The 25,750-nt window shown below is 40.9% G+C and overlaps 1 protein-coding gene across 1 annotated transcript; it reads right to left on the bottom strand.

Moving 5' to 3' along the window:
• Positions 1-4,877: 4,877 nt before the first annotated feature.
• On the bottom strand, positions 4,878-16,574 carry LOC110956513 (voltage-dependent calcium channel gamma-6 subunit). Its single transcript, XM_022202056.2, has 6 exons — positions 16,287-16,574; positions 14,580-14,690; positions 14,220-14,328; positions 10,045-10,119; positions 6,538-6,675; positions 4,878-6,457 (listed from the first exon to the last, which is right to left on the bottom strand). Exons 1-6 carry the CDS (start codon positions 16,494-16,496, stop codon positions 6,237-6,239), a joined length of 864 nt encoding a protein of 287 aa, XP_022057748.1. The 5' UTR covers positions 16,497-16,574; the 3' UTR covers positions 4,878-6,236.
• Between the last annotated feature and the right edge of the window lie 9,176 nt (positions 16,575-25,750).

Genomic DNA, 25,750 nt, shown 5'->3' with positions numbered 1-25,750 from the left:
TTTGTTTTCAGCACCGTTTGTTTTTCTGGTGCATGCAGTTACAGATCTTAGTTTGCACACGGATAATGAGAATCGTGTCGTGGGCATATGGATGCAGAAACCATGACTTATACCTATTCGAATGCCCATGTGCAGCTCAAAGGTCATGTCCATCGATAACAGGCCTCCAGGTGAACTCACACAGTAGCATAGTGACAACGGCTCTGGGTGTCTCCAGCTTTCTAGGAATGTGTGGAAGGCAGTACTATCAAGGCTTAAATCAGGAACAGGACTTTAACCCAGGAGACCAGTGTTTGCATCCCATGTGGAGCCAGTATTCACACACTTAAGTTTAATTTTAACTCTGCTTCATTAGCTTCAGAAAAACATGACATTTTGGGTTAAATCACGACTATTTCTCAAGATGTTTGAAGCTTCTCCTCCATTGTTTGGGTCCACAGGGCCTCATGTGATGCATAGTTGAGTGGCTGAACAGCAGTGACAGTAGAGCATCCTGTGTTTATGTGCTGCAGTCAGTTTGTCTCAACTTTTCACTGATGCTGAGGAGTTACTGATGAGGTGCTTGGTGGCAGAGCGGTCATACTGACATAAAAACAGATCCTGTGAAAGGAATAAGTGGTGCAGGAGTCGGAGGAAATGAAAAGCAGTCTGAGCAGTGATTTTTTTTCTGAGCGGTCTCACACGGAGGCAGACTGGCTGATCAGTGATGGACAGTTTACTGACAGACCACGGGGATGTCAGCCAGTTTGTTAGGTTTTCTATTTAGCAAGCTAGCGGTGTCCGATTATCCCCCGAGTTCCTCAGAATCAACATGAGTGGCAGGTGCTGGAGTGTAGAAACTGACCCAACACGGGGGGAGGAGGAGGAGGAGGAGGAGCGAGGCCTGTTGCAGACTTCTGACTGGAAGAGGAAAGTTTTAGCTTTACCTGATCTGTGCTCATTTCACTTTATGGCTTCTCCTGTTAAACTGATGATGATCATTTGATTCTCTGTGGTGCAGTAAAGTGGATCAGATGACGTCAGTAATATCTAACGGCGGCAGGGGTTCAGTTTAACGCAGGTTCTGACGGCGTGTCATCCTGCTCACAGCGTGTGAACGAACCCAAGCGCGCACATGTGTGTCTGAACAAGTGGATTTGAGTGTGTTCGTATGCGCGGCTTGTCTCTCGGTTTGTGTTTCTGCTGCTACGTCAGTCCTATTGGCCACGGTCTATATTTAGCCGGGAGGTCGCAGCCAAACAGCGTGGGAGACGGTTCAGAGAGACGCGAGTCTGGAAAGAGGTCAACACGTTGACAGAGATGTGTTGGGAGCAGGACAGCGAGAACCGAACCAGCGGTAACGGTGCTTAGATGATAGAGCAGGGGCTGAAACCACAACTCTGGGCAATCTCAAAAAGCAGATTTATCACTGTTTGCATCTGCGATCCTCAGTGTCATGTTTTTGTTCCAAAAATTCCCCACAAACCATTAGATGATTTATTAAATTGCAAGTATTAACACAGCTCTCCAACTCTTCCAAGATCACCGGCATGTCACATGAGGTAACCTGATATGTTAAAAATATCACAATTATGACGTAAGAGTCATCGCTTATCCAGAATAAAAGGGGTATACCGCTGTTCCTGCAGTCGAAATATGCACAGTGGACTGCTCGGCTTATTTTTTGGAAAAAATCTAATATCTTTGCTAAAAATCATCCCCTGGTAGTGATTGAGGGCTCATTTCAACCGCAATATACTTGGGAATACATCTAAAAAGATATCTTTAAATTATATTGAAAAGTTAAGGCTGCAGGGAGATTTTTCTAGACATAAGTGTAGGGTTCCACCGATGGAATTTGGTGATTAAATGTAAATTTGAAAGGCGAGACATGATATTGCCTTCAAATGTTTTATTAACTAATTCTATGCAGAGTAAATGACTACTTTACAAAAAACATAACAGTGAAACATGAAGTCTAAACTGGAAAAATCTACCAAATTTCAAGAATTTTTAATGAAATCTGCCCTAAATTGATGCCTTAAATGACCATTTTCAAAATTTGAAGGCAGTTGTTACACTTAGACATCTAGAAGTCTTTTTATACTGCAAAGTTTGTGTATATTAGAAGTACTACTTACAATTTGGATACATACGTGTTAACATCAATCGCCCACACAGGGGAACTTAGACCTTCTTCAGTAAAATTTGATCTGTGAGAGTTGCCATAAGCCAGATTTTCTGACACTTGTATTTTTCAACACCTGACATCCTATTCTTTCAGAAAATATATACTTTCCCATATCTGGCTTATGGCAAGTGAAAATATTCTGGGTGGTACATGAAAATAGTCTCAGAAAAAAAAAAGTGAAAATTTACTATATTTTTTCAAACTTTGCAGAAATCTTCTACATTTAAGCAATTAAGAAAATTTGGAGCAGGTAAACCTGAATATTGTTAAAATCTCAGGTAAAAATTATTAATTTCTCAAAAAGAAATAGAATGAAAAGCTCAAATATCAATTTTTTACGCCTGTGGAATGTGTCATTTCCTGAGATTCAAACTGGCCGAACTTTTTAAAGAATAGACCGTTTGACTTGATTTTTTTTTTGTTGTTGAACTGGATTTTTATTCTACTATAAGAAAAACAAAAATAAAAGCAATTTGGAGGGGGTCAAATTTTCTAGATTTCCAGGTCCCAGCCCACTGTGATATGTACTGTATCACATAACTGCATGTAACTGCTCCATCCTGAGTTTAGCCAGGCAGCTTTGTTGTATGTCATCGCTCTTTCCCTTCTCCTGTGTCCCGCTGCTCTGCACAGTGTGGCACGAATCCGGTGTTCAAAAGAAGTTTGATGTGAGGAAAGTGAGAAAAACTGGAACAGCAACAGAAAAACAAAAAACAGGAGAAACGAACCGAAGAAGGAAAGAATAAAACTCATGAATCGAGCGCCGTTTTAAGGGTGAAACGACGACTGAACTCCTCCTTTTAGTCCTGTTTCCTCCAAGCGGTTTTGGCAGAGAAATGCAAAGAGAATAGGAGCTTTGAAAAATCCTGGATGCATCTTTTCACGATTATTTTCAGCTTATTTACAAAAGAACAAAACGCTTCTCTGATCGGATCCAACTATGAAATTCTGAGATGTCAATATTTTGTTTTGGTCAGTGATATAAAGATGATTTTTCAATTTCAGTCAGATGTAAGGAAGTGTGGAATTGCTTTGTTTCTACGACGTCTCATTCTTACCTTTTTAGAGGGAAAATCTTTCAAGAAATAAATCCGAATGCAGGGCATCATTTCTGAGACGGTCCACAGCTACATCTTATGGAAGCACAAAACACGTCAGTTTTATTTGTGTAAAACACTCCAAGATTCAACATTTACCTTTTAACAAGTCCACACATCAAAACAATCAATGTGTTTGTGTTTATGTGCCAAAGCTCTAAATGTAGTTTGGACTTTATTTCCGCACTTAAGTTTGAGAATAAAATGTCCAACCTTTCCAAACTATTGTTTCGAGCGCCATCAATAGCTCATTAATCTCACATAAATTATGTGTAACATTTAAAACTAATGGAATTCCAGTAAACACGAAGCCAAAAGAGGAAGTATTAAAAGCAGTGTGTTGCCAGATAATGCAGTCATTTTCATCATGAGGTGCAAAGTAGGGCTGGTTGATAAAAGCAGCCGTTGACTGTAAAGCCGAGAACGTGTCAGGACTGCAGAATGGGAGAGAAATGGAACAGGAGAGAGGGTGACATTAAATATTCATGTCATGTTTAATAATAAAATGAGCTCATTCATACTCAATCGATTCAGTTCAAAAAAGTTGCAGAGATGGTTCACCTTCCATTCAGGCACAGAGAGGCACTTTGTTCTAACATAAATCAGGTAAAAACATGGCAGCGGCTCACACGTCGAGCTGATCTAACACCGTGTAGCTTCTACCCCGCTGTAAATCTTTATCTTTATTTTCCGCTTGCGTAGCATCCACATTCAATGAAAATACACCTGCATCCACTACACAATGCATGGGATGAAGACGAGTCGTGTTCTGTTGCATTTAAAAGCATGTGGCGATACAAGTGATGCATTTCTAATTAATGTCTTAATATACACAGATAAACAAAGCATAGACAATCAAAAAGGCAGCTCTGCACAAAGGAAGGCACTTGGAGGACAAACAAAAATAACTCGCTTCTTAAATGAGGCTCAGACTGGAGGTCAATATACTGCTGAAGTTTGTGCTTTGGACTGTTGTTACCTGACCAGAGAGGGGGCTGCTTCAAAACAAATGGGGAAGATACCTGCTGTATGCTCAGGACGGTAAAACTGCCACTTCGCCCATCTATGAACATGAACTTTCCCAGAATAAACAGACACAATAAATGGCTGATTTGAAAACTCTTCACTTGGGGATTCACTAAACTTTTGACCTAAAATCAATCAGTACCTTCCACATGATGGCCTCACAAACAACTGATTTTTATATTTACAATAATGTGTTTAATCAAGCCATGAAAAATTTTACCTTCATACTATAAATATTTTCATAGTTGCAGACCAGAAATTTTGTGCATTTTTTTTTAGTTTGTGTTATTTTTCCAGCAGTTTTGAGTCCTGATAACGTTGTATTGATCATAGTTACAATAGCACACATAGAGGAATAGAAACAAGTATCGGTACACTGGGTGTGTTTTCTGAAAATTCAGCGGAAATATGACCATTGAACATTTACCCACAATGCTCTTTCTCTGAAGGTAGTGTCTACAGATACGGACCCGTACCCGTAGCCTGTGGCCTACGGATACGGCACTTTCCATTTGCCAGACCGATAGGGACCCGTACGCGAGTCTCGCGAGTCAAGAAGCTGCTAACCACTGCGAACTGTTGAAAGGTAAGCAAAGGTTAAGGTTAGGGTTAGTGTTAGGGTCAGGTTTAGGGTCCGTACCTGTAGTACCGATGCTACGGATCCGTACCGCTAACGTCTACCGGGAGTCACGTGACCAGATCTCGCGTATCTGATTGGCAAATGGAAAGTGCCGTATCCGTAGTCCACAGGCTACGGGTACGGGTCTGTACCTCTAGCAACAACCTTCTCTGAATGAAGATATAATCCATGATGCTGATGGTCAAAGTTGGTTATAGAAGAAAAACGAGATTTTTGTCTCTAGATTGTGGCACCTGGAGTGGATGTAATATTAGCTTGGTAGCAGTGTTTAACAGAACTCTAATGCGTCTGTCTCTCGTATTTATCATGCTTAGAGTCCTCAAAATGCAATTTTTAAGATGTAAAAAATAACACCAGTTTAAAAGCATGACATTTCTACCTGAATCTATGTACTTCAAGGGCCTCTAACTTGGAAAATATTCACAGTAAGACTGGAAACTTTTGTGTAATTTTATTAAATATCTGTTCAGGTGGGAACTTTTTTCAGATTTGGTAGATTTTATCTGGAATGACCCTCCTGTCTGCACATTCAGTTCACAGATATTCCATGAAAACAAGCATAAATTAGTTACTGGTGATAAATGAGGGTAGGTACATGTTTCATTAAACTGACATTCCAACCAGAGACTTGACTCACTTTGTGAAGTTTAGGCTGCTGCACCATTTAATCTAGTGTTTCTGTTCAGTATTGCTGGACAGTGGGTTTTTCTGGGACTGAAATAGGTAATAGTTAGAAGAAAACAGTTTTTATGCACAGGACTGTAGTGAATGATACATTTTCTTATCAATGATTGCTAATTTATTCAATTAATTTCCAGTTAATTGCCTCCAAACCCTGCCGGTTAATTAGTAAGACAATACAGAAGTGTTTCCCACACACATCTGAGCATTAAGATCGCCATCTTATATGAAAGTGCATTTTATTTTCATTTGGCATCGGGGCTGTTTCCATATGCACTGACAGAAATAAACTTCAACATTATTAGAAGTATGAGACTTGAAATGAAAATGTACTGATCAAACACTGGGGGATCCAGAACCAGAAGGTATTTTATCCTAAATAACATTACTGCACTGAACAGCGACGGGTGTGTGTCGTGTCTTTGCTCAGTGCAGTAATTAAAGCGCAGGATGCCAAATAAATGCCAGCAACTCTCCCATTAGCGGGCTTGTAATTCCTTGAGGTCGTCATTAAAAAAAAGCAATCTCTCTGCTGAGACACGTCTGGGAAACATCCTCACCTCTCTGCACCCTCCCCTCCTCCTGGGCGGGGCAGATAAAGCGCACCGTCGCCTCCGGGCCACTAGCTGCCGCTGTCCTTGTGAGGGAGGCACTTCTGCCAGGGGCTGTAGGGCAGCGCCAGCAGCAGGAAGAGGATCCCACCCACGATGAGGACGGCCCCCGCACAGCCGATGCACGACACCGACCAGGAGAGCTCGTGGTGGAGGGGAACCGTGTGGTCGCTGGCCAGGAGCGCCAGGACGGACTGGTGGAAGACCATGAGGGACAGGAGCACCAGGACACCTGTGGAGGACAGGCTGCTGCTCGGTGAGGTCAAGGACTTACTCAGAGATCTTCTAGTCGCTGCTGCCACCTTTACTGACCTGACAGGATGAAGCAGACGGATGCTGGCTTGAGGAAGAAGAGGATCTCTTTACTGAGAGACATGGTGATGCAGATGGCTCCCATCACCATCAGGAACAGGCTGAACATGGCCAACATGGCCGCTGCCACATTCAGGTCTACAGGGGAGAAAAACGATGACAAAGATCCAAAATTTAAGTGAACAGGAGGGGCCACTGTGTTAGGAATCAGGTCTGAATCAGAAGTAGTTGTATAGCTTTGATAAGTGTTAAAACTCTGAACTTTAGATAGCTTCTGGGCATTTTATGCTCCTGTCACATTTTTTTGAGGGCTCATTTTTAACTGCAAATTAAAGTCCTGCACCTCTATGGAACCAGCACAACCTTGACTAGAAGTAAAGAGATCAAAAAGAAAAAAAAAAAGTCTTCTGTGAGCAATTCATCATTGGAGAAAGAAAACAAAGCTCTGCATAATATTTTGGCTCAATTTTGAGGTTTCCAACCTCAGAATTTTCCTGTTTTTACCCTCAAAAACATCTGATCTGGGAAGCACTGTTGTGTTTCCAGAAATATACCTCTCACAGCCATGACATTTGAGAAAGACCGTGACAAAACAGTTTCCAGGAGATCCAAATGATTAAATAGCTCCAGCAAAGGCCAGTTTTCGAAATTATTAGCCCTTGAAAATGGAAAAATGTGCAAGATTTTCAAGCAACACTGGTACTGGGGCACCAGAAAGTTCCTGTCGGTGTGTATATGGATATCTCCATATTTTCTACTTAAAATGCAGCCTTTGGTCAACAATTGGCCAAATTTTAAGGCCTCTGACATCAGTATAATTTGATGTCTGGCAGCCAGTGTTCCATTTTTGTGCAGCAAATTCTTTAAAACAAAACATTTCAGTGTGTGTTTGTAGTGAAGTGTAGTTTGTGTTGTCCATCCCTCCTCATTGTTGTTGGACATGTTGTATTGGCACCAACAGAAGTCCACAGTTAGTTTTTTTTTTTTAATATGTTCTGATTACTGCAAAGATATTATTTTTGGTAAATTTTCCAAAGAGACATGCAAGACAAAGTGATTTTGATGAAATATCATGATTTTAAGCTTAGATCTGAATAACTTTCCTGATGGAACGTCGTGTCCCGGATGGTTATTTCAGAGATCATCGGACTATTTTTCAGGCTTTTACAGTTTCTGCTAGCCTAGCCACGCTATACCCAAGTTTCTGACGGCACAAGGGTCTAGGACCACTTGACAGGGAGGGAGGCGGGCTAAAAGGTTGTCTTTCAAATCCCTCTGCAGCAATTGGGTAGGTATACAACCAATCAACGCAACAAATAGGCTGACATAGTTCCTAGAGCGCCGGCGGATTGTGGCTAAGTCCCATTAGCTTCCCAACCAGCGGAGCCAACTGGTATATTAAGGATTTGCCATATCCCGTCGGCATAAGTCCAAATACGTCTTTCTTCTCAATGAAACACTTCAGTGCCGTCCTTTGTTTATCTTTCAAGTTGAATTTTAGCTTCAAATCTTTAAGGGCTGTGGCCAAAGCCGAGTCGAAAGATAACTGTTTATTGTGCGCCGGTTGTTTCTGTCAGAATCGTCATCACTTTGTTACGCCCGCCTTCTGACTCTACACTTCATGGTGATTGGTCCGGCCAGTTTTAGGAGCATCCAGCCTCGAGCCTTATGGAGGGTAACTAGACCCACCCTGGCAGAGAATTAAATTAGTTGCCGTGGGTTGTCTAGCGCGGCTAGGCTAAGTTTCTGCTTGATAAATGGTGAAATTTAGTTACTTTGAAAAACATAATTCATGTGTAAAAGTCCGCAGACAGGTTTGTAGCAGCCACTTGCCTTCAGAAACTCAAAAGCTGCCACTTTTTTTTTAAAGTTTGTTCACTTCCATGAGTGATTGAAATGGCTGAGTGGCTGCAGCATAGTCTGTAGTGGGGTTGTGTAATGCATGAGCAAAATGATACTTAAAACATTTTGAAATGGTGAATAGGAAAAAAAAAGCATGAACCAGGAACCTGTTTCACAAATTCAATATGCAAGAATTTCTTAGCAGGAGTTTTGCTAATGGTACCAGAATCACAGTTCACAGACTGATGATGCAGTTGCTTCTGTATGTTGTTTGTTTTTATGGGGGAAATAAATCATAGCTCTGGTGTTTAACATTTTAGTGAATTTATGCTTTACAGTTCACTAGAGATGGGCTCACAGGTTTACGTTTAATGCATGTAGCTCAAAATGTAAGATCATTTGATTTCTTTTTTTTAGCTGCAGGACACGAAAAAATATGAAAAATGTAATTATACAGCCCCCCTTTGCTGTTGCTAAATCTATTTAGGAATCAAACAGATTCAGCCTTTGAGGCTTTAAGATCTGCTGTTTCTCAGAAGGTCATTCCTGTTCAGGCCTTCTGCTAAAGATTGTTCAACATGAGGTCTTAAAAGTCGCTGCAGTTCTTCGGTCTTTAACGATGTGGATGAATCAGGCTTTCTCCAGCTGCACTCCTAGTACATTATTTTACATCCTCTTGCCTGTATTTATTAAATCACTACACTGAGGCCTGCGGTGTGACAGCGATGTGGCACCAGCGAACAATAAGATTTCATGTACGTCTGTCTTTCTTCATTCAGCGTATGGCACCGTGTGATCTTAATACATTATGAAGCTGCCAGCCAAATGAGAGGTTAGACTGCAGCTCAGAGACACTTGAACGCAGCGTAGGCGGAATACATTTCAAACACTCACGGAGCAGACAATAGCCAACCTGAAAGAGCGTGGCGAGGAGGTGAAGGGAGACGAATGGATGGACGATGGAAGGGAAAGACTGAAGCGAGGGCAGAGGAAGAAGAAGAGGAAGGAGAAGAGGAAGGAGAAGTGGAAGGGAGGGCAGAGGAAGGAGAAGTGGAAGGGAGGGCAGAGGAAGGAGAAGAGGAAGGAGAAGTGGAAGGGAGGGCAGAGGAAGGAGAAGAGGAAGCGAGGAAGGAGAAGAGGAAGCGAGGAAGGAGCAGAGGAAGCGAGGGCAGAGGAAGGAGAAGAGGAAGCGAGGGCAGAGGAAGGAGAAGAGGAAGCGAGGGCAGAGGAAGGAGAAGAGGAAGGAGAAGTGGAAGGGAGGGCAGAGGAAGGAGAAGAGGAAGGAGAAGTGGAAGGGAGGGCAGAGGAAGGAGAAGAGGAAGCGAGGAAGGAGAAGAGGAAGCGAGGAAGGAGCAGAGGAAGCGAGGGCAGAGGAAGGAGAAGAGGAAGCGAGGGCAGAGGAAGGAGAAGAGGAAGGAGAAGTGGAAGGGAGGGCAGAGGAAGGAGAAGAGGAAGCGAGGAAGGAGCAGAGGAAGCGAGGGCAGAGGAAGGAGAAGAGGAAGCGAGGGCAGAGGAAGGAGCAGAGGAAGCGAGGGCAGAGGAAGGAGAAGATTAAACGAGGACAGAGGGAGAGAGGGAGGTGTCTGTGAGAAGACGAGGGATGGAGGAAGGTGTGATTCTGCAGTTAAGGAGGACCAAGAGAGGCATTAGAGGAGCATAACTCACTTTTTTGTGTTGTCTTCTGAAACATCACAGCGTTTTCTCCGGTGGTGAAAAACTTGAAGTAGGTGCAGTTTGTTTCTGAAGGAGGAACAAGATGGAGGAAGAGAAACAGAAACTGGAAGTCAGACAAACAGAAATAATGACAGGTCATTTAATAGTTTTTTTTTTTCAGTTTTCACTGTAAATTATTCATAATATTTACTGTTATTCTCCTGATTTTTCCACATTAAATTAGAGATAAGATTTCAAATCACATCAAAAATCTTTAGTTTTACAAATAATCATTTGAATAATTTTACAGTGTTTGCTTTTTATTGTGAAAAAATTTCAGGTCATTAAAGAAAAATCATACCTAATTTTTTTCAACTGTTATTTTACACCTTTTTCCTGTTTTGTTTGCAGAAAATAAGTAGTAAAAGTAGGGGGGGGGGGATGTATTAATTTGTGAGTTAATGGGTCTAAACTATAAATAACATCCACTTCAGAAATCTGTATTTTTACATAAGGTAATTTGCTTGTTCTTGCTTGAAATTATAATATTTTTACTGTATTCAAATCAGCAAACAATAACATCATTATACGTACAGTAATTAGCTTTTATTTTTAAACAAAAATATGTACTTAAAAGAATTGTTTAAAATGATTTTAACTGTTATTTTACAGTTTTTAGCTTAGTTATTAGTTTACAGATAATAATTAGTAAAATCATAAAAGTATTCATGTACACGTTAAAATTTTAAAAAATGATTAAAGCAGGCCAAAAGTGTAAAAAAACATTCACATTAAAAATTTGTAGTGTTACAAATTTGTTGTCTATATATTATCCAAGGCATTATACGATTTTTACAGTATTCAAAACAGCAAAAAAAGTTAAAACATTTTTACAGATTTTTTGTGATTAATTCAAAGAAAAAATACTAAAAGACTGAAATGTGTTCGTATTTCTTTTCACTGTATATTAACAAATTTCCTTGTGTTGTTAGATTAGAAACAATAAAACAAATCATAGGGGGAAAATGTATTAAATGACTATCTTTTACAAATAGTCGTTTGTTCTTTTTTATGTGTGATTAGAATTCAGATGAGACGGTTTGGATGAGCATCTTGTTGAGATTCAAGGAGCCCCGTCTCTCTGCCTCTCTAACGTTCCCTCCCTTTACACTTTAGTTTCAATTATTCTCCATCAAACATAATCGGCCATGAACGTCAATGACAAGCTCAAGGTGGCAATCCGATGCTTCCTGCACAATTTGTATTCTGCCGCCCTGATGATGTGTTACAGTAATTAGAGTTTGGCCGTCAAACAGATTGTGACACCTCTATCTGTTCCCTCGCACATTTGCGAGCGCGAGCAACCAAAACACGCACACACATCACTCTTAATTAGTGTGATCAAAGGCTCGTCCTCAGAGCTCTCCGCTTTGTTTTTTCTCCCCACAGTCAGCGAAGAACTGCTGCGCTCAAATCCCAAACGACAAAATTCAAATCCCGTCAGCAAATAAGAGGTCGGTGCAGCTGACCAGTTAGACAGTAATTGGACTTTCCTCTGACTGACCACAGAACATGTGAACAGCATCATCCCCTCAGGAAAGCAACAATACAATTGGTACAATTATGTGGCTCTAAAAGGAAACCGCGGACGGAATAACATTTAAACTGGACAAGACCGAGAAAATTCCCTTGATAAAGCAGCTTTAATGGTTTCCTCTTTACACACTGACGTCACACAGTAAACAGTAAATCAATCAACCAATCACTTTATCCCTTTGATGTGTGTCAGGAGATGCGTAATTTCCATTGGATTTGAGTCACTATGACCCATGTTGTGCATCAAATGTTTATTTATAAAGCAAATTTCATGTACATGAAATGCTGCACAAAGTACTTTACAGATTAGGAGGACAAAAATCCCATAAAACAATACAAACATTATAGCCTAGCCGCGCTTGACAACCCACGGCAACGAATTTAATTCTCTGCCAGGGTCGACAACAAAAACGACAACAGTGGTTGAGCTCCATTAGCACCGACTCTTAATAATCTTTCTGTTAACATGTCTGTAATATACTTGAGCTTCACCCATTGACTGAATAAATAAGGCTTCACCGAACTACCGCATCCTCTGATTTCCAGCGCTCTAGGAGCCTATTCATTGCGCTGATTGGTTGTATACCTACCCAATTGCTGCAGAGTGATTTGATAGACAACCTTTTAGCCCGCCTCCCTCCCTGTCGAGCGTTCCTAGACCCTTGTGCCTTCAGAAACATGGGTCTAGCTGGCTAGGCTACAAACATTAAGCATTAGAGGCTTCATTAACATTAAGAGCTTTATAAATTAGTAAAACAATTTTAAAATCAATTCAAAAAGCAACAAGTAACCAGTGCAGACTCTTTAAAATCAGTGTAATTTGAGCTCTTCTTCTGGTCTTACTCAAAACCCATACTGACGAGTTTAAAGTACCTGAAGTGGAAGTATGACCTTTTTAGCGAAACCAGATGGGACAGCATTATAGTAATTAATCATACATCTGCATGTGGCAAAAACATGCATTAGCTCCACTGTATTTGCTTAAAGGCATTATGGAGGATGTTTTTTTTGTTTAATTTGTCTGATTCACATAAAATGAATATACTGACCTTTACTGGACTTGTATGTATGGTCTCTAAAAGAATTTAAAAATAAATAAATAACTGTGGACATGGCAGGACCTGAAAAACATCAGCCAATCAACGTGCTCAGACCGAGGCGTTTGGTTTGCTCCCTTTCCTGTCAATCAAAAATCTTCCGGCTCAGGCCTAGTTACGTAGATTACGTACGCCTTGGACTTACGTGTTTTCTGTATGTGTTGCTTTGGTATAGCTTCGTAGTTAGCTGGAGACTTGTTTTGCTCATCTTTTTTTACATAATGGCAGATAAAGATCCAGGGGGACCCAGCCGTAAAAGACAACTTCACGAGTCCTACGCAAGTTTCTGGAGGGGGCGTTTCTTCGTAAATGTTAAGAGGGGGGAGGTTAGAGGGGGGTGAGGGAGAGGTTGTATGTGCACATGCTACGTTCAAAGTCGTAGGAAATTAAATCTCCTCTAATGCCTTTAAGACGGGGCTGGTTAAAATCAAGCACAAAATGACCCCACAAACTTTCACTTGTTTTTCGTGGTTTTAATGCAAGTGCTTGAAGGTATGAATTTATCTCCTGTCTCTGAACTTCAGTTCCAGTACCTCAGTTCTGTCCTGGTTAGTGGATAAGACAGACAGCAACCTGGAGAAACCTTCTCTCTTGTTTTGCTGAAAATCAAACCAATATCTGCTCTGAAGCCAATGACGAACACACACACTGTTGGTCTCTGTGGACTCCTTAGTCTGTCTGTGTTTTGCTGTTTATGTGAATCATTCTTCAGAGGGGAGTTCATACAGGTGAGTCACGAAAAGGGGAGCCATACTGCAAATAGCTTTAGCTTGCTTTTTGCCTCACTTGACCGAGGAAAGCCCAGTTGAGTTGTCCGAATGTTTTTTTTTTTTATAACATTAAGCCTCATCTTATTTCTGTTAGTTGTTCTTGCACCTGAAATTAGAAGTTCATTATAACAGTAAAAACTCAGCAACTTGCAGCTGGAATGATGGTATCTAGATGGAACATTGGGCTTTGTCTGCCAGTTTTGTCAAGTACTTATTTAGTGTACTGGTGCCTTGGCCAGTTTTATCTTGCAAAGTTGGCATCTGATTTTAGTGGGACTTCAATCAATGGCAAAAACATAGCTGGTGTTGTTAAAATATTGCAACTAAATACATTAAAACTGCATATCTGAACAGAGGTTAAATTTGAATAGCTGACATTGTGGCCCATGCGTCCTCTCACCTGACCTAAAAACAAAACCATTTCACTCCAACTATGTAACAATGACTCAGCCAGTTAGTCAGCCAGACTCTTCAGCTTTGCCAGCCATCAAAAACCGAGCCAAGCATCATTTGTCTTGCCAGGAAGTCAGGTAGACCACTCATTCATGCTAACTCACTCCCTCAAACTGAGCCGTCCAACAATCTCGGCACTTTGACAAACGTCCAGTCAGCCAGTTGGTCTGTCAATCACCAGCTCAAGCCTCCCTTCCTCAAACAGACCAGTCAGCCATCATAAAAAGCCATACAGACTGCCACCCAACCAGGCGGTAAAACAGCCAGTCACCTCCGGGCAGTTCAGCGGGTCCACAGCTCTCCCTCTCTGGGTCGATATCAGCCACCCACAGGGTCTTGGTGCAGCCCTTCCACAGGCCATAGTGAGCTGTCAGACACGTCTGCAAAACCAAAGCCATACAGTTTTTCTTTGCAATATTCTTTGTCATCTATCATAGTTATTTTTAGCTTCATGGAACAAACGGCATTTAATTTCTTAAAGGAAATTACAGTTTAGCTGGTTGTTGCTTCGGTGCTTTCTGTGCTGCTGAAAACATCCCCGGGCTGATTAATAATATCCAAGACACGCTGACACTTCAGTGTGTTGGTGAGAACAACACCACAGGTCCTGAGTTTGATGTTTGTGTTTCACCTGGTTGTTGTAGAAACTCTTCGGCGGTGCCAGCTCCACCCAGAACTCTGTACCGACCCCGAGGACCGTCAGGACCACACCCACGATGGCCACGAAGAACGCCAGTTTGATCTGATCACAGAAAACAATAGATAACATTATGAGCTATTTCATGATTTTCAAAGAATTCTGTCACTGAACTCTGTACCTTTCCCCTTCCACCTACATCTCAGAGCTGTTGGCAATTCACCAACCTGCCAGGACTCTACGCTCATTGAGCCACACCTCCTTGGTTGTCCCCAGGGCAAGATATAGAAAGTTTGGTGACCGCTCTTTTGCCGTTCTTGGCTCTAAGCTCTGGAACTCTTCCGTCGCACTTTCAGTCCATTTCTGAACTAAATGTTTTTAAATGTCGTCTGAAAACGCACTTGTTCCGTGTAGCGTTTGACGCTTGGCTCCTTTTAGAACTGTGTGTTTCTTAAAATGCTTTTACTTATTTATTTTATTGTACTCTGTTAAGCGCTTTGTGCTCCTTTTGGCAGTTGGAAGGCGCTTTATAAATAAAATTTGATTGATTGATTGATTAAGGACTCAGACTCATTTTTCTCACTATGTCATGCTCTCACTTTAAGTCCAGATTGGCTCGGGACTGTGGAATAAATGAACAGAATGATTCCTCCAGTATTATTTCTGGTAGTGTGACATTGAGATTCCTCTCCAAGCATGGAAAAAGAAGAATTACAAGAATTTGTATAATTTTAGAGTAAAGAAGAGGAAACTCATGTAGATGTGAGACAGACATAGCAAACACTTCCTTCAGTAAAACCAATCGGAGACCATGAACTGTGACGTGATCACAGCCTGTATAAGGGACCCAATTCGAAGGCATGTCCCACCATCAGAAATGGACATTCATCTACAATGAACAGCAGTGTCATCAATATATAGCCTAAAAATAAATAAAGTCTAAGTCAATTTATGATACAACACCTCTCCTGCCTCTTCCATCTAACAGTAACCTATATTTTATGTTTTTTCACTGTTCTAACTGGCCACCTCTACATCACTACAACACAAATTGTTGTTGGTAAGCACACAGTTTTGATGAGTTGCTGATCTGCGTATTTTAGTCTTAAGATGATTGATCCAAGAACAGAAGAAAGAAACAACATGAAGATGTTAGGTCTTCATTTCTTAACAGGTTTAGAATGGATAGATATTTTGGTACAGATGGGAGAAGTCATGTTTGTGTGTCAGAAGACGATCTCAAAGTGACTACAACCCCACTTAACGCCTGTAGACTACATTTAAAATTTCTCTGCTTAATGTCAAAGGATTGCATTTGATGTCTTGAAAACATTTGCTGGTCTGTGGGGCAGACAAGGAAGAATCTGGGTTGTCAAAGAAATCTCAATGTGAGGGAAAGCCTCCTTAAACAGGATTCATTTTTGAGAGTTTGGTCAATATTTGCTTAACTACTGTCTCTGAAATAGGAAATGGTCTTTTAAGAAGCATTTTTGCATTCGGTTTTTGCACAAAGTGACTTGTGTAATGTTCAATACGATATTCTCTATTTTTATTCCCTATTGTTGTTCAAATCATCTGATCTTGTGTTGTGGATCAGGCTGGTTTCAGCTGAAAAGGCAGTTGTATGATTGATTGTTTCCATTAGTTCTCTTCATGCAGCTGCAGGGAGAACACACACTCGCACCATATAAAACCAGTCACCTTTCCCTCCTGGGCCTCGCTCATGGCGTGTCCCGTCGACGTCGTCCGGCGGCGTTTGTTTCCACCGAACGTACTGCGTCCGCTCATCAGGCCGGCCAGACCTCCAGCACCCTGAGCTGGTCCTCCCGCTGCACCGCCTCCAGCCGTCCCTGCTGCCCCCGGGCCCATCGCACGGCCCTCTTCATCAGCCACAAAAAACGTAGACCACATTTTCAACTGAACAGAAAATGGCCAAGGCAGCCAGCTGGGTTCAGTTTCGAGGCCAAACTTGCTGAGCCTCGATTAAATATCCACAGGAGAAAAATTACAGACGTGGAAAAAAGACTAAGAAGTTTTTTGTGTGCTCTCAGTTTGTTCCCAAAAAGAAAGTAATGATAAACAGTCAAATATTACTGTACAGGTGTTTCTGAGAAAACCTCAAAACATTGCTAACAGAAACTAAACATAAAATGTTGAAAAGTTCAGCAAGATAAACCAGGAATCAGCCTTCTCTTCAGAAAAAGTTTGAGAGATAATGGCGTCTTGGACATCAGATGCAAAACTGATAAATGAATCATCCTGAAAAAAAAATCACAAAGTATAGAAGGAGCACAGAAAAATGTATCTGCTGAGGTAGATGTCAGGAGTGAGTGAAGGAAAAACCCCTACAGATGAGAGAGGAAAGGAAGCAGGACAAAGTAAAGGCGATTAGTGTTATGTAGAGCTGGTATCACAGTAAACAGAGGCTTTTCTTGAACAATTTTACACAAGTTCCATCATAGAAGGGTTAAAAGAACAGGCTTTAGCAGAGTGAGACATAACACAGTATTAAACCTCCTCTTTCAGATATGCAAGTTGTAGACAAAACCCCTAAAAATCCCTCTCTATGTATCGGTCATATTTTTTCTTGCTTCTTCTGGAATTTACAGATCTATAAAGTCTCTGCCTCACTAAACCCAACCCTACACTGTTCGAGCACACCAGCTCTGTTTAAACACTGTAAAAACTGTGATACTGGAGTAAATCAAACAATTCTGAAGAAGAAAAATGTTGTAGAAATCTCCACCTTGCAAGCTGACTAAGTTTCACTCGTGCTCACTCATTGTGCAGGTTTAGTATTTCCTGATGATGCTTGAACACACCACCAAAGAACCAGGTGGACTCCTCACTGACTGAGAGTATTTAAAACACTTGTGGCATCATGGCTGCTGTTTGTCTCTGGTTCCTGGTGACCACATGCGACTCTCAGGTAAGTGATGTCATTTTTCCTGTTTAAAGGTTACTGTCTGCTTTAAATAGTTCATTCATTCACACTTTTTTTGATCCCCAAGCGGAAATTGCTTACATTGCAGCTGCTCACGTGATGATTAAGGCGTATTTGTTTGTCTCGTGGCACAGGCGTCTGTTCAGCTGAGGTTTTTCTGTCTTTGCATAATGTGGATGTTGTCGATTCAACCCAAGTCTGTTTAGCCGATACACCGCTAACTAAATAACTAGTGTGACTTGGTGTGTTCCTGTGTGTACCTGAGGTGGTAGTCCATGTTTAATAGAACAGTTCCTGGGATGGTACTGTAGTATCTGATCTGAGACATGTTGCTTAATATATTTAGTAGAAGGCATGTGCTTCACCTGCTGTCAGCTGTTTAGAATGGAATGTGCTTTGTTTGCTCCTGACTGTTCAGAAGGGTTTAAGGTTGTGTCCAAATAAGGGTCCCAATCTTCAGGTGGTTGACCGATGGGGCTCTTAGGGGCCTCTGTGTCTAGGAGGATGATTGAAGGGGCCCTCTGTTTCCTATTTTGGTCTTTGAGCAGAAACTATTTGTGGTGACTTCATACTTGGCCTTCTTGTCCAAAGTGTATAAAAGTGAACTCCGGTTGTTGTTGGGGGAGGTTCATTTGACTGATTCCTCGCAGACAGTCTCTGTCTGACCGATGCTGTTCTTCCTGATCATAAAATTATGTCATGAAAAGCAACAGCGTGACCGGACGTGTTATTCAACCTCGGCACATCCACGAGAAACCACGACAATACTCCCCATGTGGGTTTGCTAAATTGTGGCACATCTCCACCTAAGCCCTTTCCTCCTTTCTTACCCTTCTTCATTCTCCTTTACCACTGTTTTATGGGCTAGTTTCCTCCAACTGTCTCTCAGTCTGGGCTCACAGGTTAAGAAATGAGGTTGTATCATAAATAGAATCTTCACAGATTTTCTTCTCTATGTTCTCAGACTTGCTTACGCTATAAGATTTGAAAATAGTGGTGCATCTCACTACAGGATGACAGTAAAACTATGACATCAGATGGAGCAGTCAGGGAGCTGAGCACCACCTCATGTGGGGAAGCAGATGGAAACAAAATGGACATCAGCATTAACCTGAAACTCCTGTAGCACGAGTTTGGCTTTAGCTGCTAACTGCTTCGCCATACTATGAAGTATGCAAGAAAAAGACTTGCTGTGTCTCAATGCACAGAATATACAATGCAGTCTATCAGAAATACAAAAAAATGTCCTGCTACATCAGTTGAATTTTACAGTTTGTCATCAGCATGCTTTATGACCTATTTGACCCACAATCCTCTGTGCAGTTACAGTACAGATGGCATGATGTCTGCACAAATTATGAAGAAGCTTAAGCCACTGAGAGCGATCAGTCAGTGTTCGCCGTGTGTTGGATAGGAAGGATATAGTTAGTTTATTGTAGAAACTGGAAACACAGCAAAGTTTGTGGGCTGGAAAAACAAAGCAACAAGCTAAAAAAGAATAGCCTGGAAGGTCGAGCAGGACTGATCAGAGCAGTATAAGTGAGTGATAGTGTTCCTCTGAGCAGCACATTATAAATATGACACAACATGTTACTTATGATGTTTATTTGTGCAGAGCTTTGTTAGGTTGAGGTGAGATGAGCTGAGCTATTACCTACATCTTTTAGCAACATCAGCCAAGATATTTGAGATCAAGCAAACGTATAAACAGAGAACAGGTTTATCAGGAACTGAAGTAGCAATGGACCAGTTCCGTCTGAATTCACAGATGGGGGTTGCAGCACCATTTTCAATTTGGCTTTGGAAGATAGTGGTGGGAGATCATGATAAAAAAATTCCAAAATTACAGGCATCTACTCCCAGTAGTTTTTGAGTTATTGCATTTTCAAATTTTAATAATTCAGGCCAAAATGCCCTCCCCCCAATCCTCGCCTGGAATTTTTAGGTTTTAAAATACTTATATCTCTGCTTCTGGGTATCACAGAGACTTGAAATTTTTTCTCCAAGCTCCCTACATGTTGGTGATGTCCTAGAAACAACACACACACTCAGGAGAAGTCTCTACAGAGCAGGGGGGCTTGCCCAAAATGTATAAATTATTTGTAAAAAACACTCGTGAGTAGGGTTAAGGGTGTTAAAAATACTAGAAATCTCACAGATTGATGTCTTAGCACCATTTAGTATTGTTCTAGACCAGACTGGCTTATAACTTATACAGGGGGAGCCCTCTAGGCACATTATTTAGAGAGATATGGACTGCTGAACATTGCCCCCCATGAAAAGTGCCTAATTTTCAAGGACCCTGAAGTCAATGTAGCACAGGTGGTAGAGATCTGCAAATTTGCACAGAAACTCATCTATCCTCTTACGATAGCATAGTCCCAACTTCTAGCCATCACTGCATCATGCTCATGTGCTGTGACCGGATATCAGTCAGATCAACACACGGAAAAAGTCGTCCTCCTGACAAAAAGCATGAAACACCCCTAGAGTGCTGCAGAGGAAAGTACAAACGGCACCGTTATGTCTTTGACCCGGAACTAATTGTGCTCTGACAGAACATCTCATTATCAGAGCGAGGTACAATCATAATATGGGCAAAAATTTCGAGTCAACCAGAGGGTTATTTATACCTGAGGTCAGATGTCGTCATGCAGAAAATGTCTCGTGTTAATAGCAGGTGTCAATAAGGTTGAAGTAACTGTGAAACTGTTACACTTAGCTGTTAATTGTTTCAAAAATAGCTTTTCATTTTCAGTGGGCACACATAACCTCCAGTAACAACTCGCTCGTGTCGTTTCGGTTTTAGAAGGCATCTTCCGAATAATGTCAAGTGATCAATGAGGAATCTAATTTAAGTCTTAGACTCACTTCTAAAATCGTAAATGTAAAAGATGTACAGGTTCCAAAAACTCTAATATGTATGTTCATGGGGAGTCTTGGGATTTGTGGGGTTTTTAATTCATAATGTTGCAGAGTGTTACCATTAATTTTAAATTAGTCAGATAACTTGGTACAGTCTATGACAAAAAAAACTAAAAATCTGTCAACAAGGGTACTGTATAATTTTTTTTTTTTAAAGTGAAAACTTTAGCACTCAGAACCAGTAACACAATTTAAATGACATATATCTGTCAAATAAGTAAGTAAAAGTGTGTAATTTATGTTCACACATTGTAAAAGCAAGAATTACTATCTGTAAAAATATAGATTTTTAACTTGGAAATTAGTTCTGTGCAGCTTTCTGTCTTTTTAAAACAAAGTACAGAAAATCTGTTAAATAATATTTACAAAATAATTTACCTTTTTTGACAAATAAAAGAAAATATCTGTAAAATGGTTAGATATTTATATAGAATAGAAAGTATATTTTATACTCAAAGGTTTTAAAAAAAATACTAATGTTTTGATGTGGATATCATTTACAGGCCTGGATTTTTTATGGTTAACATGTAAATTAAAGCTAAATGTAAAGAAACGGTAAAACTAAAGTACAGCTAATACTTTTTTTTTTTACATTGTGAATACACACATAGTGCACAAAATTGTAGGGTCTTAATATTTGAACTTTTAAGTAAATTTATAATAATCTTACTGCTCTTTTGAAAAGCACTTTGACTCAACAGCTGTTTTAAACGCGCTGAAGAAACAGGTGACTTTTCAGGCAAAACATAAACAAAGCAATTCTAAAAATGTCACAAAAGTTCAACCTACGTCCAGCATTCAGAAATTGTGTCGACCTTCACAAACAGCAGAGATCTGTGCTCTGTTCTACAGTTTTCTAATCAGGCAATGAAAAAGCACTTAGCATAGTGGTATCACAATCAATGATCTATTCTGAGATGTTATGAGACGGCGAGCGCATACAGAAAGCAGTCAGCATACTGCAGTCATAAGCTACTGTCTATTCTGAGACGCTTTGTGGTACCTCAGCGGCACAAAAACTCTCATCGCGTCCGAGCCTCAACCAATTATACGTTCTGAGAAACTCTCTGAGTCCCACGGACGCATCGCTGCAGATCTAAACCTTAAACGCTTTGTGTCTGTTGGCTGAATGGAGCAGCTGTCCTGTCGCGTTCCACCCGGATGTGGTGACAACAGACGTGACATGCAATCCTCCCTCTTGTTAGTAAAAAAATGAAACGCGTCCCCCAGGGAGAAAACTTCACTCTCACTTCAGCCTTCGACTTGTGAGCAGGCTGCAGAGTTTTCAGGCAGGCTTTCGAAACGGAGATGATGATCCAAAACGGCACGTGAAATCTGAAATGATCCAGAGATGTGCACACAAAGTCTGTAATTAGTGCACATCTCATTAGTAGCTTCAAACTCTTAACACAGTTTTTGTTGTGTTTGAGTTCTTAATTAAGGCTACAAGTTTTAATGCTGGTATAAACACAGTTTGCATCTGAAGCATCACAGGGTCAGTATAGAACTGTGGAACTTTTTCTATCATAGTTGACATTTTTGCTGTTTTCAGACCTAAAATCAACATGGCCGCCTGTAACCAAACACCACATGGCATTTTAGAGAAAGATTCTTCTAAATATTATATATACAATTGAGTAAAATTGAAAATTATTTCTAAAGATACTGTGGCAAACCTGTTGACATGCGATAAATCCACTGACTGTTGGAGGCTTCAAGCACAACTGTACAAGAATTAAATTCACATTATTTGGATTCTGAACTCCAAAAACATTCAAAAAAACTTCATTAAAAACATCAATCACACAGTCTAGCCGGTTTAAGTTCTTTTTCCTGTGTTGTCGGTGCCATTTTTCTGTTCGTCAGCAGACTTATCTCAAATCTACAAAGACGACTTTAATTAAACTCGATAAGACGAAACACCAAAAGAGGTAATTAAATTTTAAATTCAGCTGGTTTTCATTAAAACTCGGGCATTGGCCTTGGTGGTGGATACACCCTCCTGGACATCATTTCACAGTCAGGACTTTTTTAGTGATTTAAAAATGAAAAAAATGCAAATTTGCTCTTTGATTCACAACCAAAAATGGAAAAAACTTTTTCAGAAATAGGAAACAAAACCACATAGGCCTCATTTCTGACAGATTTTGACCATTTTGAAACCAAATACAGAAGTCACGTTGGTTAGCTGTTTTTTTTTTTTTTTTTTCATTTTCAATCAAAATCAATTAGTCTGTTTGCTCCAACTTTGGTTTTGCAAATTTGTGGTTTCATTCTCATTTTTAGCTTTTTTTTTTTAAAAAAAAAATACATTTTTGAATTCTCAGTAACCAAACCTGGGTTGCCTTTTGATAGTTTTTGTTTTGTTTGCTGTTTCTTCTCCTGACACATCAGGCAGCTTTTCTGTTTTTGGTTTCGAAACATGAAACAAATTTATGTTTTTTTGTTTCAGTTTTTTCCCCCCAATTTCCAATTACAAATGTATTACCGATTCTCTGACGTCATCTTCCGTGTACCCTGTGAGTTGTCTCTCGCGAAACATCAAAACAATTTCAGTGACAAATTATTCATCTTCAGTGTGGAAGACAGAATATCAATGAAAATGATAGACGTGTATACTCTGCTGTGCGGTAAAAGATTACAGAGTTAATTATTCAAACGAGTAAGACAATTAAAACTGAAATAAGTACTTTTAACAAGAACTGGCAGAATGATTACGGTATCAGGTAGTGATTAATTAGTGCTAAATTACCACAGTACAGACATATTTAAACATCCATTACCTCAAAGCACACATTAGTCCAGACACTGAACATGGAAACTGAGCTGCTCATGTCCTCATACAGTCACTTAATGCAGGACTGATGCTTCAGATTGCATGGTGCACCTGCAGCTTCATGAATAGTGGTACAGTAGTAGCTGTAATACCACGTATTTTACAGTTTAAAGTTAAGATTTGCCAAAAATATGTAGTAAAATTATCCAGTTTCTTGGCAGGTGAAAGCTTCTGACTTAAGTACAAAACTGCATCTTTCCTAGTGAACTGCTGCAACTCTGAAAATATTAATTACTCTTCTCTTTGATGTGTTTATTATATAATTTATCTCATTACTGACACTTCATTACTGTGTGAAAACGGCAAGCAAAAAAGTGTATTTTATGTAAAAGTTGCATGCAGTTTGTCAAACAGACGGGGATGAAAACGAGGCATTATGAGCTTAGATACATATAAAGCAGCAGCATTCACACCTGTCAGTGCAGCTTAAGTGGTTTAAAATCTATGTTAGTGGTTCAAAAAGTCAGCTGTTGTCAGGATACCTGGTCGGAAGAATAAGGAAAGTTCAAACTCTGCCGTCCTTACTCATCAAAAGTGACCACGGCTCTCCTTATAGGGCTTCCAATTGGACAGAGTGGAAACGCAGCATAGCGGCACAAGGAAGAAACTCATTACAGCAGCTGTGAGCAGACACCCTTCAACAAGTTACCGAACCCCGTCTAACTGTCTCCAAAAATAAGCCAAAATGGAATCGGCACCCGGCAGAACGTCCCCGTGTTGTATCACACAAACAGCATAAACACTCTGTACAGGCAACAGTTCAAGAAGCCACTTCAGCTTTATTCCACCCTAACCAGAGGCTCAACCCAACCCTCCCCCCACCAAGAATAGATCCCCACACCCCCCAACAGCCAGAATAATACAATGCTGAAGTTAGACGTGTTAGTTTTATTCACCCCCCCACCCTCATTAACACGTGCTTCACTCGGCCGCTCGCTTCACAAATATCACAACAATGATATTAACGAGTTGCTGACCTGCTTTTTGTGTGTGCGGCTCTGCTCGGAGGGACGGAGGTGAGGCTGGGAGAGGGAGTGAGCAGAGGGGGAGAAGTGAAATGGGTGAGGGGGGGGGGGGGGGGGGGGAATTTTTTGAAAAAGGGCGTGGAGGGTCCAAGTAGCTTAGTGTTACGTTTGGAGGGAGGGTTGGAGCGCGTGCATGTGTTTGGAGGTGGATATGAAAAAGAGCATCAGCTAAATATGCGTGTGTGTGTGTGTGTGTGTGTGTGTGTGTGTGTGTGTGTGTGTGTGTGTGTGTGTGTGTGTGTGTGTGTGTGTGTGTGTGTGTGTGTGTGTGTGTGTGTGTGTGTGTGTGTGTGTGTGTGTGTGTGTGTACCTGTGTACACGTAAGTATAGAGTTGCAGGTTACATATTTGTGAGTGTGCATGTGCAGTCCTTCATATTAGGTTGCAGGTCAGTGTGTGTGTTCCCATAGCCAAATGCCTAAAGTGTGTGTGTGTGTGTGCGTGTAGGTGTGTGCGTGTGTGAGCTCTGCCGTCACACTCTAGCTTCTGTAAGTGAATCTGTTTGTTTACGCTAACACGGACAGTCGTGCTGGATGAGTTTCTCAGCTTTAAAATGCTCTTGCGTGAAAATGTGTCACAGTGCGCACACTCAACTCTCATCTCCTTAACTGAGTGTAAGCCTGCGTGTGTGTGTGTTTGTGTGTGCGTCTTCTCCATCTATTTTTGCCCCCCACCTGTTAATGACATTAAAGCCAACCCAGGGGAAAGGGCTGCAGCGGGGGGCTTGTGTGAGCTGGACCCTGGCTGTGAGGCTCATGTCTGCGGCCACCACTACGATCCCGCTGATTGAAGAGGGAATCGTAGATTCAACACCTCGAAAACAAGTAACGCTGCTGACGGTTGGCTCACGTGGTCGGATGTTGGAGCCCTGTGCTTGATTCCACCAGAGAGTGAAAACCTGATACCCCGCTGCCTGCTGACATTGGCAGTGTAGCACTTTATCCTGTCTGTCTGTTGTATATGAAACATCTTTCTAAGTTTTAACATCAGTTATAAGTCTGAGAAGTCATCTACTTGAAAAACTTGTAGCGTTGCCCCTTAACCCTCTGAATCCCAAACCCAAACAGTGGATCAGGTTTTTGTTCAACTTTCAAGTGGAACAATTCTGTCAGAAAACCTAACAAAGTCTAAGATAACATCAAAATGCCTCCATTCTACGTCTCATTTTTAACCATAATGGTCCATGTCCACAGGGGCATTCTCACACCGCTTCCCAACACCACACAGATGATTGACAGATGTTCTTCAACTGGAATCAACTCAGGATTCAGCCTCTACAGGTGCACAAACACTGGTTTCATCTGATTAGATGATGCTTCACTTGGAGGTGCTCTGCTCTTGGATTTTAAACGGGAACGACGTTGCTCATAAACTTTCTCTTCATTTGCAAGTTTAGCAATATGTGTTTCTGAAAATGTTTAAGGCTAGAATTAAGC

Source organism: Acanthochromis polyacanthus, chromosome 11 (assembly GCF_021347895.1).
Source record: "Acanthochromis polyacanthus isolate Apoly-LR-REF ecotype Palm Island chromosome 11, KAUST_Apoly_ChrSc, whole genome shotgun sequence".
NCBI lineage: Eukaryota > Metazoa > Chordata > Actinopteri > Pomacentridae > Acanthochromis > Acanthochromis polyacanthus.
This window is presented reverse-complemented; position numbering and strand designations above follow the sequence as displayed.